We start from the raw sequence: 12,376 nt of genomic DNA, 5'->3' as shown, positions 1-12,376 counted from the left end.
TATAAACACACACAATATGTACTAAATAAATAAAATAAATATGTGGTAGGAATCATCTGTTTCGTTTGTGTGCACATGTACACAATGCTACAATATCCTTTAAAAACCGAGGTATGAACATAATACGGTCATTTTAAGAAATGTATTCTTCAAAAATTCTAAGACAGAAACCCTAAAAAAATGGAGTTAAATGATGTTCAATTAAGTTATATAAATCAATGCATTCAATTTCTTTTGTTAGAATTTAGTGTAAATTATATACGTAGATATTTTATATTAAAAGGATATAGAAACAAAGCATTTAGCTACTTTATGAGAGAAATTTAACACCTTTAAATTGACATATACTTCAAAATTCTTTGAAAATCATTTAAAGTGACTTATTTTAGGGTAAACGTGACGAGGCCTCCAACAGACACTGTGGACCTGTGGGAAACATTTTATTTTCTTAAACGCATGGAAGAGAGACAGGCCACATTTAGACAAAGATGGCTGGTGGAAGTCTGCCATCTCCTTTCTTTACTGAAGATGATGGCGGGAAATCCAATCACACTTAATTTCACCCTCAATTTATTTGGCCGCAGGTTCTCAATGCAACACTAGGCCGCAATTTGCTGAGATAACCCCACTTCATTGTTCACAGTTCATATTCTGGGAGACCAATAAAAGAGTCCCATTTCAAGTTTTGAAAGAGATATTATACCAATCCAAAACAGGGATCTTAGAAACCTTCTAGAATTTTGGCAACATGATCAGTTGGGGGTAATGCATTACCAGTAACACGAGTTGCGTAATCAAATTACCCTTTACATTACTTTATAATGCGAGCGTGCATTTACAAATCTCACTTGCACAAAAACAGATTCAATATTGCTTAAAATGAATATTACTCAAACCAGCAATAATTAAATATGTTAACACATAACACAATATACTTTTATTAACCAATGACTTTGCCACTGACCTTTGATGATCCAATTCAAGCATACAAATAAGCAAAATCTACTTTGTTAAATATCACATTTGTGTTTAAGTTTTTTGAAGTAAAAGAGTTAAACTTCTGCAATCCAGAATGAGCTGCACCCTCCACGGTACAGGCGTGAATTTGCATTTCCTTCAGCCTGAGGCTTACATATTTCACTTTTGATATGAAAGGGCTTTACATTTGGCAAAATTAAAACTTTGTTATTTTTTTTTATTACAAAACAAACAGGCAAGCCCAAAAAAGTAATGCAAAAGTAACAGAACACATTCCTTTCCACATGGAGTAACTAAGTAATGCAATTTTTTTTTTTTAGGGAGTAACGCAATATTGTAATGCATTACATTTAAAAGCAACTTTCCCCAACACTGAACATGATAGTAAATGGAAATAACGAAAGGATGAGAATGATAAAATATAAAATCATAAGAGTAAATATAAAATCAGATGACTAAAACCTGTTGATGTTATAAATATACACAAACACACCCATATACGTATATACAGTGTAGGTGAATTAAAAGCAAATTTAAACCATTTTTAGCAAAGCGATTTTTATAATTTTATATTACTTATTTTTTAATGAAGCAGCATTAGAACAAATCATAATTATTTTTTTATGGAGAAGAAAGACTCAAGAGTGAGAGACTTTGCTCATTCTAAATCAAAAGACAAACCCTAGAGTAAAGTGGGTGGACGTTCGAATCGGATTCCTCAAGATAAAGATATAAACCACCAAGCCATGAAAAATAACATCTATAAGGAGAATTAAGAAGCAGAAAAAAAGACAACCCTTTTAATGCCGAAAATACCATAATAGGCAGTGATGCAGAAAATTCGAGGAAGGAAAAGATCATTAGACAATCATTTGGGATGATTCAAACAGAGGATCAAAGAGAACAATGAGCTGAAAGTAGACCAAGTGTCAAGAATGTTCTTTTAGGTATTTCAAAAAAATATTTGATGCTTTTAAAGCAGAACTAATGTCAGAATCCCTTGAAACTATACACTTTTAACAGGCCAACATCTGCAGCACATATACTTCATATCCCAAAAGCTCAAATTGAGAAAGTATTTTGTTTGAACCAGCAACCCCGATGCTATAAACCCAGAGGTAAAGGCCAAGCAAAGTTCCCTAATTTTTTTACTTTTGATGGTTAGTCTTAATCTACAGTCTTGTGTGGTGGATAAGGTCGAAGCAGCATATTCCACAGCACAGTGGAAACATGCTATTAATTCTTCAGGGTATTCCTCTACAAACAAGAAGCAGAGGCTTTCCTTAACCAACGTGTCATAGTCTTCGGGTCTTTATCTATTCTGAACACGCTGCATTCATGAAGTCTTTTGATTGTGAAGTGGAAAATTACAGCACCACATTCTCACAGAAGAAAACAACTTTTTAGCTATATCTATTAGCATTTGAGCACATAATGAGCAATTGTAGAAGTGAACACTTTCTGGAATAATTGGGAAATTACTTGATTCGCATAAATCAGATAATACTGCAATAGTAAAGAGAGTTAAAGGATCATTCCGGTATTTAACACGGAGTCTATTTTGTAGTTTGTTTTGGATGAACAAGAGTGGTGGACAAAGAAATTTTGACAATGGTTCCTGTCTCGACTTTTTGACTATTTTAGAATTGCCCATGACCGCTTTAGAATGGAAGTCTATGGCCATGCACAAACATGTCCTTAACGTTCGTTTTCAAAACTGTTCAACTCACCGAGTGGTTATTGGTGTTCGTTGATGATTAAAAACAAATATATCGGCGCAATGTATGATTTCAATCCGTTTATTTTTCTATAGTGGAGCTATTTTTTCAGATACCTCACAACCGCGTATAAACTTCCGCTCGATATTTGAGTCTGAAGCGTCTTTTCCGTTCCCGGTAGCGCAGTAATATCAACGAGCAACGAGTCCTCCAACAGAAATCAATGGGATTTTATAAAATGCCAAATAAAACACGACAGAAACTGTATTTCGCTACTCTAGCTGCTACTTGTTTTGGAACATCAACGAACACCACTAACCACTCGGTGAGTTGCACAGTTTTGAAAGGGTTGTTTTAAGCACATGTTTGTGCATGGCCATAGACTCCCATTCTAAAGCGGTCATGGGCAATTCTAAAATAGTCAAAAAGTCGAGACAGGAACCATTGTCAAAATTTCTTTGTCCACCACTCTTGTTCATCCAAAACAAACTACAAAATAGACTCAAAGTGTTAAATACCGGAATTATCCTTTAATAAAACATGAATGCGTTGGGATTCATGTCATTCAGCATCAGGCCAAAAGGTGCAAAAAGCTCAATCAAGAATTAATAAAAATTGTAGGGATGAAAAACAAAGCTTGCATGCAGGAAAAATACATTCCTGTCCAGAGAAAATACTTTAGTGAATTTTAAGCCAAATTAGCTTACACTATGTATTTATTTACTGGCCCAAAAATACACAGACAAGTTTTCCACAGTGATTCATATTTTTTATTTTTCTGATGAAGAAGCTTTCCCTGGATCAAACAACTTCAGCTTCGATACACCCAAACAAATGTTCTTTAAATTAAAACCCCTTAATAAACAAGTCAAAAACAGATGAGTAAGAGTCATGTCTGTTAGGTCCTTAAAGCGATTACTGTTAGATTTCCGACACCGGATGAGTTTCTCCTAACTCACAAAATATCCCTTTGTCCACTGGTTCTCAATCCTCCCGTTTTCGTGTCACTGACCCATTAAAGATCAGGAAAAGACTGAGTAGCAGCAATGGAAGGGCAGGTTTCATTCACACACTGTCCCGCTCATATGCTAAACTTTATTGTCTTCTATTTCCCCTTTTACAAATGTACACAATCCTTAACTAATCAGAATAACTAACCTTAAAATCCTTCTATTTGAACCAAGCCTAAATGTCCATTATATGCTGCCATTTTAGTCAAAAACAATGCCATTTACAATAATCGAAATAAAATATTAAATAAAATAATATGAGTTCAGTTTGTTGTGACGCAATTAATGAATGGAAGCAAATGACAGACTTTCTGTCTGTTCCTGCGTGTTATTAGGAGGGTTCAAGTTGAAACTTGGGATGAATTACAGTTCAGTTGTATTTTGCAAGCTGAAGAGCAGGACAAAAGGCATTCTCTCTTTTACACACACACACATTCACCCTCACTCTAGGGCTTTTAGACAGATGAAATGAACTGTAGCTAGAATCACTGTCAGGTTGCCATCTGTGTGCATTCAATTTGTGTGTTCGCTCTAAGGGGAAATTGCACTTCTCTCCGCTCTTCCAGTTCCAACTGGTCCTTACTCTTTGATCTAAAACAGTATAAACATCAGCATTAACAAGCGTCACGTTCTTACGATGCAATATCAAAAAATGCTGATGAATACAAGACGCATGCTTTTTGCGACAGGAATGTGTTTAGTGAGAAAAGGCGGACATGTAGTGTGTTTTACCTCTGTGACAACTCCAGCAGCAATGGTGGAGCCCACATATCTCAGCATGAACCGTCCCAGTTCTTTATAGTCCTTGTAGAGCTCTAGAGCCACAGGCCTCTGCGTCTGAATCTCCACCACTGCGTTCTGTCCTTTACTCAAACACCTGCACAACATTTATACAACATCAATATTACACTGATAATGAATCTTTCACCATTCTGAACCATCGTTAAAGGAATAGTTCATCCAAAAATGATATTAAAAAGTGGCAAATGACAACAAACACCATAGGTCCTTGCTTGTGTCAATGCCAACCACAAGTCTTGGAAAATGGGTTTCATTTTAGTATTACTTCTTAATACATAAAATATGAATAAATACTAATATAATCATTTTTATTAGTTTTGGTTTTTTTATATTTCCATTTAGCTTTAATTATTTTTATTTCAGCTTTAGATTAAATCACTTATTTGCCAATGCAAAATTCCAAGTTTTCTTAAGTTTTACATCTACTATTTATATTTTATTTTAGCTTTATTTCAATTACTGAAATGTATTTTTAAGTTTCAGTTTTAGTTAACAATAACGACAGTAGCTATGTTTCCATCCACCTATTTTTATGCAGATTTTGTGATATCCCATTAAAAAAATGCTGAATGGATACGCCAAGTTGTGCATAAATTCTAAAAATGCGTATATAAAAAAAATGTATGCGCTCAATTGAGTTGAGACATGCGCATAAACTATGATGTAAACACATTTACCAAATAAATCGCTTGATGCACAACAAAAAAAAAGTCATGTTACTTTGCCTCAACAGAGGATGTGATTTGGATAACCCGACTAAGCTGGCGAATTTCATTGCACAGCATCTCAAATGTTGGTTTGATCATTCTGAAATGCGCGAGCCAAAGTCTGTCATTGGAATTTCCTTTAATTCCCTCCCAGAAGCTTCTCACATGATTGTGTTTCCAAACACCAGGCATCCAAACGCAAGATAACATGACGGCATTTATTATGTAGGGGGAAAAAAAAGCCATTGTAGCTTCCCTGATTGTAGCAACTTCCATTTTTATTACAGGTATTTAGTGCCAATTTCCCAGGAAGTGATGATTTTGTTCACTTGAACAGCGAGATGGAAACGGTGCTTTATTCGCAAATATTTTGTGCAATATTCGAATTTTGCACATGAGGTAAAGTCACAACTTTGGATGGAAACAGCTACTGATGCAGAAGCGTGAATGAGATTTCAGAGCTACCGCAGAAGAAAGATTTTGTGTATTTTGTGTTCATCATACAAATAGTGTCATATGTGATTCAGAGGACTTGTACTATAGCACACAAGGACTACTTTTACAGTTGGTGTTCACTTTATGCAATCATTATATGGAAATGAGCACATTCTTCAAAGCTTTTGTTTCACTGAAGAAAGTCATACAGGTTTGGAACAACATGAGGGGGAATAAATGATGCAAAAGCCTCTAAGTGCCATCTGAAATTTTCTTCTAGAATGATCATTTTTATAAAGCTTGTATATTTAGGTTAAGTGATTTCACTTAAATGACAATTAATAGGTCATTTGTATTGCCATTTAAGTGAAATTATTGAACTTAAATATACAAGCCTGATAAAAAAATGATCATTCTAGAAGAAAATTTCAGATGGCACTTAGAGGCTTTTGCATCTGAACTCTTCAAATAATCTTTTTAATTTGTGTAACATACTATATGATTCCATATCATTCATCCACTTACTTTGGTTTCTTCTTGAGAACTTCTCCACTGCTCTTGTGTAATATACTGACTAACTTCCTAATAGTGGCCGGTTCGCTTACAGTCTGATAATGCAGCAGCACCTGACAATCAAACACAAAATACAAGGAATTGTTGACAAATGCACTTGCACATTCCACATAAAAACATGCAGAGATAGTTTATATACTAGAAGTTTGAACGCAGAGAGAGTGTTTTCTCACAGGGAAGCCTTGCGTGATGGGAAGTTCTATATTAAAGAGAAGAATCCTTGCTCGGAATCTTGTGCAGGCTCTGATGGGCTCTTTGGGATCACAGAATATACATCCAATGCTAGAGAGAAAAACATGATCATACAGAATATGATAAGCGCCCAAAGAAAGTATTATGTAATATAATCAAAACATTATACAACCACAATATTACGGTATACTCTAAGGAAAGGAATGCTTTCAACACCAGTGATTCATTCCACACTCACTTTATTTTGATGATGTCCATGCCTGTTACAGTTAGACTGACATGATCACCGGCAGCTGCCCAGTCTAATGCTTCATCATGGAGAGTGATCCCTAGAGAGAAATGACTGTATTTTAAGGATGCATCACTTAATTTATTTTTATTTTTTAATAAGAAAAAATGGCCAATTAGGGCTTGGCAATAAACTACAAAAGTTTGCGGTCTAAAAGCTCTCTGCGTCGCATTTACAACATTTCAGATCGCTCAGTTGTTGATTCTTGTTTTATTACAAGCTCTGTTTGTGTCCTCTTTTTGCCAGGAGACTGTTTTTTTTAAATGAGTGATTCCCCGGAGGTTCGAGATTTAGCTGCTTGTTCATTGTGACCAATAATATATGTCGCTCTCACACCATTCATGCGTCAAAGAAGCAATATGACAAGACACGCATGGGCAAGTGACGCATGTATGCAATTTCCTGTGAAAACCATCCTGTCAGGTCTAAAACAAACACTTGTAACATTACCATATATTACATAGTGAATTAGAGTAAGACAGAAGGATTGATGATGTTTTGAATTTTTTTTCATTTTGGAAAAAAAAAAGAAAAGAAAAAATTTATAGTGTACCTTTAAATCCTTTCAATGAATCATCTGATAAACTCTTATGCAATGATCTGTTTGTGCCATTACTCAAAAATGCTTTATAAATTAAAAAAGTTTTAGTAAAAACAGACATGATTATTGCATATTATTTCATATTATTGCACACACTGCATATTTATATATTGCATTTTACATTATTATTGTTTATTACCATGTATTGTTACTGTGGCTGTCAAGCAATTTACATTTTTTTAAATCTAAAAATTACACAATGTGGCGATTAATTAATTCTATTAATGGCAAATTAAATCACACATTATTGTGTTAAATGAGAAAAGCATTAAATAGACATTACAAAAAGTAGCTTTAGAAAGAAATATTATATTTGATTCAACATAGAATTCATTAAACATACACTTTTAGGCTACAACAGCCATGAGGATGAGTAAATGACAGAATTTTCATTTTTGGGTTAACTATACCTTTATTGGGTTTTTTATTAATATGGAATATGATATTATTCTATTACTGAAATAATATTCTAAATAAGAAACAAACTGCCAGTAGGTGGCACTAAATGTCTAAATGAGTAAGTTATTGAGTCATTCATTCATTTGATTTGTTCAAACGGCTGATTCATTCAGGAATTAAGTAAATGGCTCTCTTTATGAATGGGCCATTGAATCATTGATTCACCCGAAAACGCGAAATCATTCAGAAACACCACTGTGTAGCTTGGAGACACACAATCGTTCTGCTGTGGCTTTATATGTAATGTTTTCGTTTGACAATAACAGACAATATTGTGTCTAAAATATAACAATAGTAACTTATTTATTGAACTGTATAAAATCAGTATCACGTGCTATTCAGGATAAAAACAGAACAGCACTCGTGTGAAATTGCGCTCATAGCTTGAATGATATTGCTTTACTATATACTATATCATTTGATATAAATATGAGACAAAAAGTAATTCAGGGGCTATTGAATTTTGAATATTGAATTTTAGGGGTATATTAATGCATTATATTGGCTCCATCACACATTGAGTTGTTGTCCTGCATCATGCTTGTCACCATTAGTCTCAGCCTCAGACGTCACGCCCACTGTTGGCTGAACGCATGATGCATATGGTACACTTTTCTGGAAACACTTCAGGAGTTTCGAAGTCGCGATTTGATTGGTTGAATTCTACAGTATGTCCGCGAGACGTGTGTCGAGACTACGTCCCCATTAACTGTATGAAATGACCGTCAGATGGCCTACATAGGTCTGGGGCGGGGCAGGGCGGTGTTATACGTGTTCATTTTAACACATCATTTTTTATCCATAACTAATTAAATAAATTAACGTGGTAAATCGACAATCCTATTTGTTATAAAAAAATCAATGTGGAAAACATGCCTATTTAAAACTAGATTTCTTTCTGCATTTTACTGCTTGAACGAAACAAATGTATATATACACTGGCAAATGCCAAAATTGTGCATGTCTACTATATTCAGCAGGAATATATACTATATTCATGTCTAAAAAAGCTCTAAAACAAGTCTAAAGCACTATTAACCAGTAATCATGGTGCTTTATGAAAACACCAGAAGAGGGTGCTGTTGCATATCCATCTAGAGCAGGGGTTCCCAACCTTTTTTGTGCCAGGGACCAGCATATTCATATAAAAAAATTCCAGGGATCAGATGTCAATTTGAATGCCTCAGTTTTAAGATGCATCGTTTGGAACATATCACTGTGTAAAACAGTAACAGCCTATCATTTATTTGCATATAATGAACTAGGTAGCAACAAAGGCTACTTGTATGAATATACCAATCTTTTTAAACTTTCAGACCGGTTCACAAAATGTTTCCCTTTTCTCCCATTCAATTAGGTCTACTTCAAAAGCAACTCACACAGCACTCACTCACTAGCAGGTGGCAGTAATGGCAAATTATATGAAAATACCAGTCCATTTCACCAGTCAAATCTCTCCAGAACCACTAAAGACAATCACTTCAACAGCAACTTAGTGTTTTCACTCACCAACAGGTGACAACAAAGGCTAACTGTATGAAAATAAGAGCCAGTTTCAACAGTCAGACAGTTTCAGAATATAATAGCAAACACAGTGATTTCAGCCAATCATTTTTAAAAGTATAAAATTAGAGTTCATTTAACGTTTAACAAAAAAATACCAGACCAGACCAATGAGAACAAAATTATTTTAATGTGAGCATGAACTGCTTATTGATATGACTATATTTGTAGCTGTGCACAAGACAAGCTGTTCTTCCTGGGCATCCATAAAAAAAACATATATGCATCCAAAACAATGCACACAAATTCCAGGATACAATAAAACGAAATTTAAAAGGTCTGCTTCACAAATATGAACGAAAACCAGCTTACAGTTTTTCACCACAAATAACACACAACGGATTTGGCGCCACGGAATCGCCTGTTGTCGTAAATCCATACCTAATGTATGAGGTATCGTAATTACATTTGAAGCTTGACTTTTTTTTTTTCTCTCTCTCGCTATTTTCGAGTTGGTCATCGCCTTTCCTTTTACCGGAACTGTCCGCAATGAAATTAGCCATTGAAGTTTGCTGAGGCCCGCTCATCTCCACATACTTCTGTCACTTTTTTTGCAGTCCGTTCAGATACGACGCGTTGCTAAGCAATCGCAAGGCCTCAAAGAAACACATTTTAATCTATTTGTTGTTTATGTTTTGTATTAAATAACATGACGTGTCATAGCACTTAAAGCATTTAAAAAAGACTATTATTATTATTATAAAAAAAAGAAAAAAGAAACATTATTCTGGGAATATTTCAAGGCCCGGTACTAACGGGTCCACGGATCGGGGGTTGGGAATCACTGATCTAGAGGAATGCATGTCTCCATAAGTTGATAAAGCTGCTGTGTGTTTACCTTTAACAGTGCAGGTCTCATTAGGAGGCATGACCAGCGCTTTATCTCCTGTTTGAATGAAGCCAGCCTCCACCTTCCCCGTCACACAGAATCCAGAGCCCTGGTCTGAAAACAGTGAGTTTAGGTGATCATGAAATAAAACATCTCTGAACTGCCACTAATAGAATAAGGATGTGTTTCATTTTCTTTGAAAACATGGGAGTATTTGCACAGAATCTTATAAAATCCAATATTTGTGCATTTAGATTTTGTACACTTTGCTTTTACGTGGGTTCCCACGCTGACCTTTAAAGACATCCGAGACACAAAGCCTGAACGGCTTCTCCACTGACCTCTGGGGAGGTTTAAATGCATCTGCAAACAGACAGGAGGAGAGAGATGAGGAAAGATGCAGTGGCCTGAAGGTTTTCTGTTTGCCTCATCAAGTTTTGATGAGTCAAAAGTAAAACTGCTGAGAATTCTCACAGCTCAGCCACCAATCAGATCAGAATCATGACAAGAGCTTCTGTGAAAACACTCTACACTTACACACTCATCCAATGTGCATGAACACCGAAGTGCCCGTTCCAACGTATAAACATGATGCAGAATATTGGACATTTTTGAACTTTGAATTTTTTTTTATCTTTGATTATTATTTAGTATGATTATTGAACAGGGAAAAACACTGGTGCAGAAATTATTTGGTAAATTTAGACACAGTTACACCTTCTACAGACTGTTCGATCATTATCTACTCACCCTCGTGTAACACAAAACATTTTGCCCACAAAAAAAAACAGCTTCTCTATTAAAAATGTGCCTGGTTTATCAAAAAAATAAAGCAACTATTACATTATATTGTATTTTGTAATATTTTGCATTATATTCAAATATAATATACTGTATACATAGTATATGTGCATGCAAATAGATTTGCACAAATGTGTCCACATAAACACCCACCTATCTGTTCCAGTAGGCATGGCCCAGTGTACCAGGCTGTAAGGTCTGCTACTTTGCTCCTAGTGGTCAGATTCTCTCCTGATAGGCCACTGGTAGGGATGTAAAACACATCAGAATCCTGCAAAAGACAAGCACATTTGTAACACATGGCCAGCACAGATCATTTCCATAGCGGCATGTGCTGTTGACTGATCAAATCAACTTGCAGGTGGAAATGGGCCATGAAATGTTGCTTTACATTCCCAAACCATTTATAACCCACATTTTACAGGCCACAGAATGTTTACTGGCTACTCTTGCTAGCACATCAGAGGTGACTTGTACAGTACAACACGTATCATTACAGTTCACTGCAAAAACATGTATTGTTCTGTTGATCCATAAAATGTAACAAAGATAATGTGCAAGCTAAAATACTAGAAAATGGCAAAAAAAAAACAGATGTGCACAACTGTCACAGTTTAATGACAAATGTCAGGAGTGCATTATTGTAACGTGAGAGCGTATCCATGTAATGCACGAGCACAAATCTCTCGATTTCCTTCACTCTTGCACAAAACTGGAAGTGCGCTCTCAAATACACAGTGACACAGTCGCTCAGATATTGCATGTGCGCCCAAACTTTGCCCTGTGCACTTGAAAATCTCTGTGCTCTTTCTCTAGAACTCTCTTCTCTCTTGGATTTAATGTTGCCAGAAGCCATCAACCATCAGACTTCCACGACTGACTGATGAAATAACACAGTGTACCTTTAAATTGTAAAGAAATTTAGGATCCATCTTAGTATGTAGAATAATTCCATGTACAAATTTCAAGCTAAGTTTAGTCAGCCTGTTCTCTAGTTATTAATATTATTATTTATTAGCTATTCGAGTTAAGTGCTTATTGTAAATAGCTATTTATTAAATAAAAATTGTTTAGTGCATCTGTATTTGTGTGTATATAGTTCTACAATAAAAGTGTGTCAATTTTGGGTGTGGGTGACATGTCATATTTGGCCTAGTGCACCAGGACCGCTACTGAGAGCTGAATTTACATTTCAAAATGTATTGAAACTCATGTCTGCAAAAAAGAAAAAAAAGCACATCGCACTCATATTATTTTAGAAACTAGACATAGTAGAAAAAAGTTGAGCAAAGCTGAAACTAGCAAAAAAGTTGAGGCCTGCAGTCAGTTTCTCTTCCGTAGCCCATATTTCATTATTACAATGAAAGAATCTTCTTTTCTCTTAATTTTTTGAAGAGTATTTTATACAAAATGGAAAATT

At 35.3% G+C, this 12,376-nt stretch overlaps 1 protein-coding gene across 2 annotated transcripts in view; it reads right to left on the bottom strand.

Annotated features, from left to right (window-relative positions):
* Window positions 1-3,443: 3,443 nt before the first annotated feature.
* Window positions 3,444-12,376, bottom strand: part of hbs1l (HBS1-like translational GTPase) — a 31,193-nt gene continuing 22,260 nt past the window's right edge. For both annotated transcript variants that reach the window (XM_084429230.1, XM_084429229.1), the window contains 8 exons: window positions 11,110-11,227; window positions 10,450-10,518; window positions 10,165-10,269; window positions 6,653-6,743; window positions 6,396-6,504; window positions 6,175-6,275; window positions 4,439-4,583; window positions 3,444-4,297 (listed from right to left, as the gene is read on the bottom strand). In XM_084429230.1, coding sequence (XP_084285356.1) covers window positions 4,286-4,297; window positions 4,439-4,583; window positions 6,175-6,275; window positions 6,396-6,504; window positions 6,653-6,743; window positions 10,165-10,269; window positions 10,450-10,518; window positions 11,110-11,227 — 750 coding nt within the window. In that variant the 3' untranslated portion in view covers window positions 3,444-4,285. The remainder of the gene's footprint in view (window positions 4,298-4,438; window positions 4,584-6,174; window positions 6,276-6,395; window positions 6,505-6,652; window positions 6,744-10,164; window positions 10,270-10,449; window positions 10,519-11,109; window positions 11,228-12,376) is intronic.

This window comes from Rutilus rutilus (genome assembly GCF_951802725.1).
Source record: "Rutilus rutilus genome assembly, chromosome: 13".
Taxonomy (NCBI): Eukaryota; Metazoa; Chordata; class Actinopteri; order Cypriniformes; family Leuciscidae; genus Rutilus; species Rutilus rutilus.
Note: the sequence above shows the minus strand (reverse complement) of the source record. Positions and strands in the feature narration are given on the sequence as shown.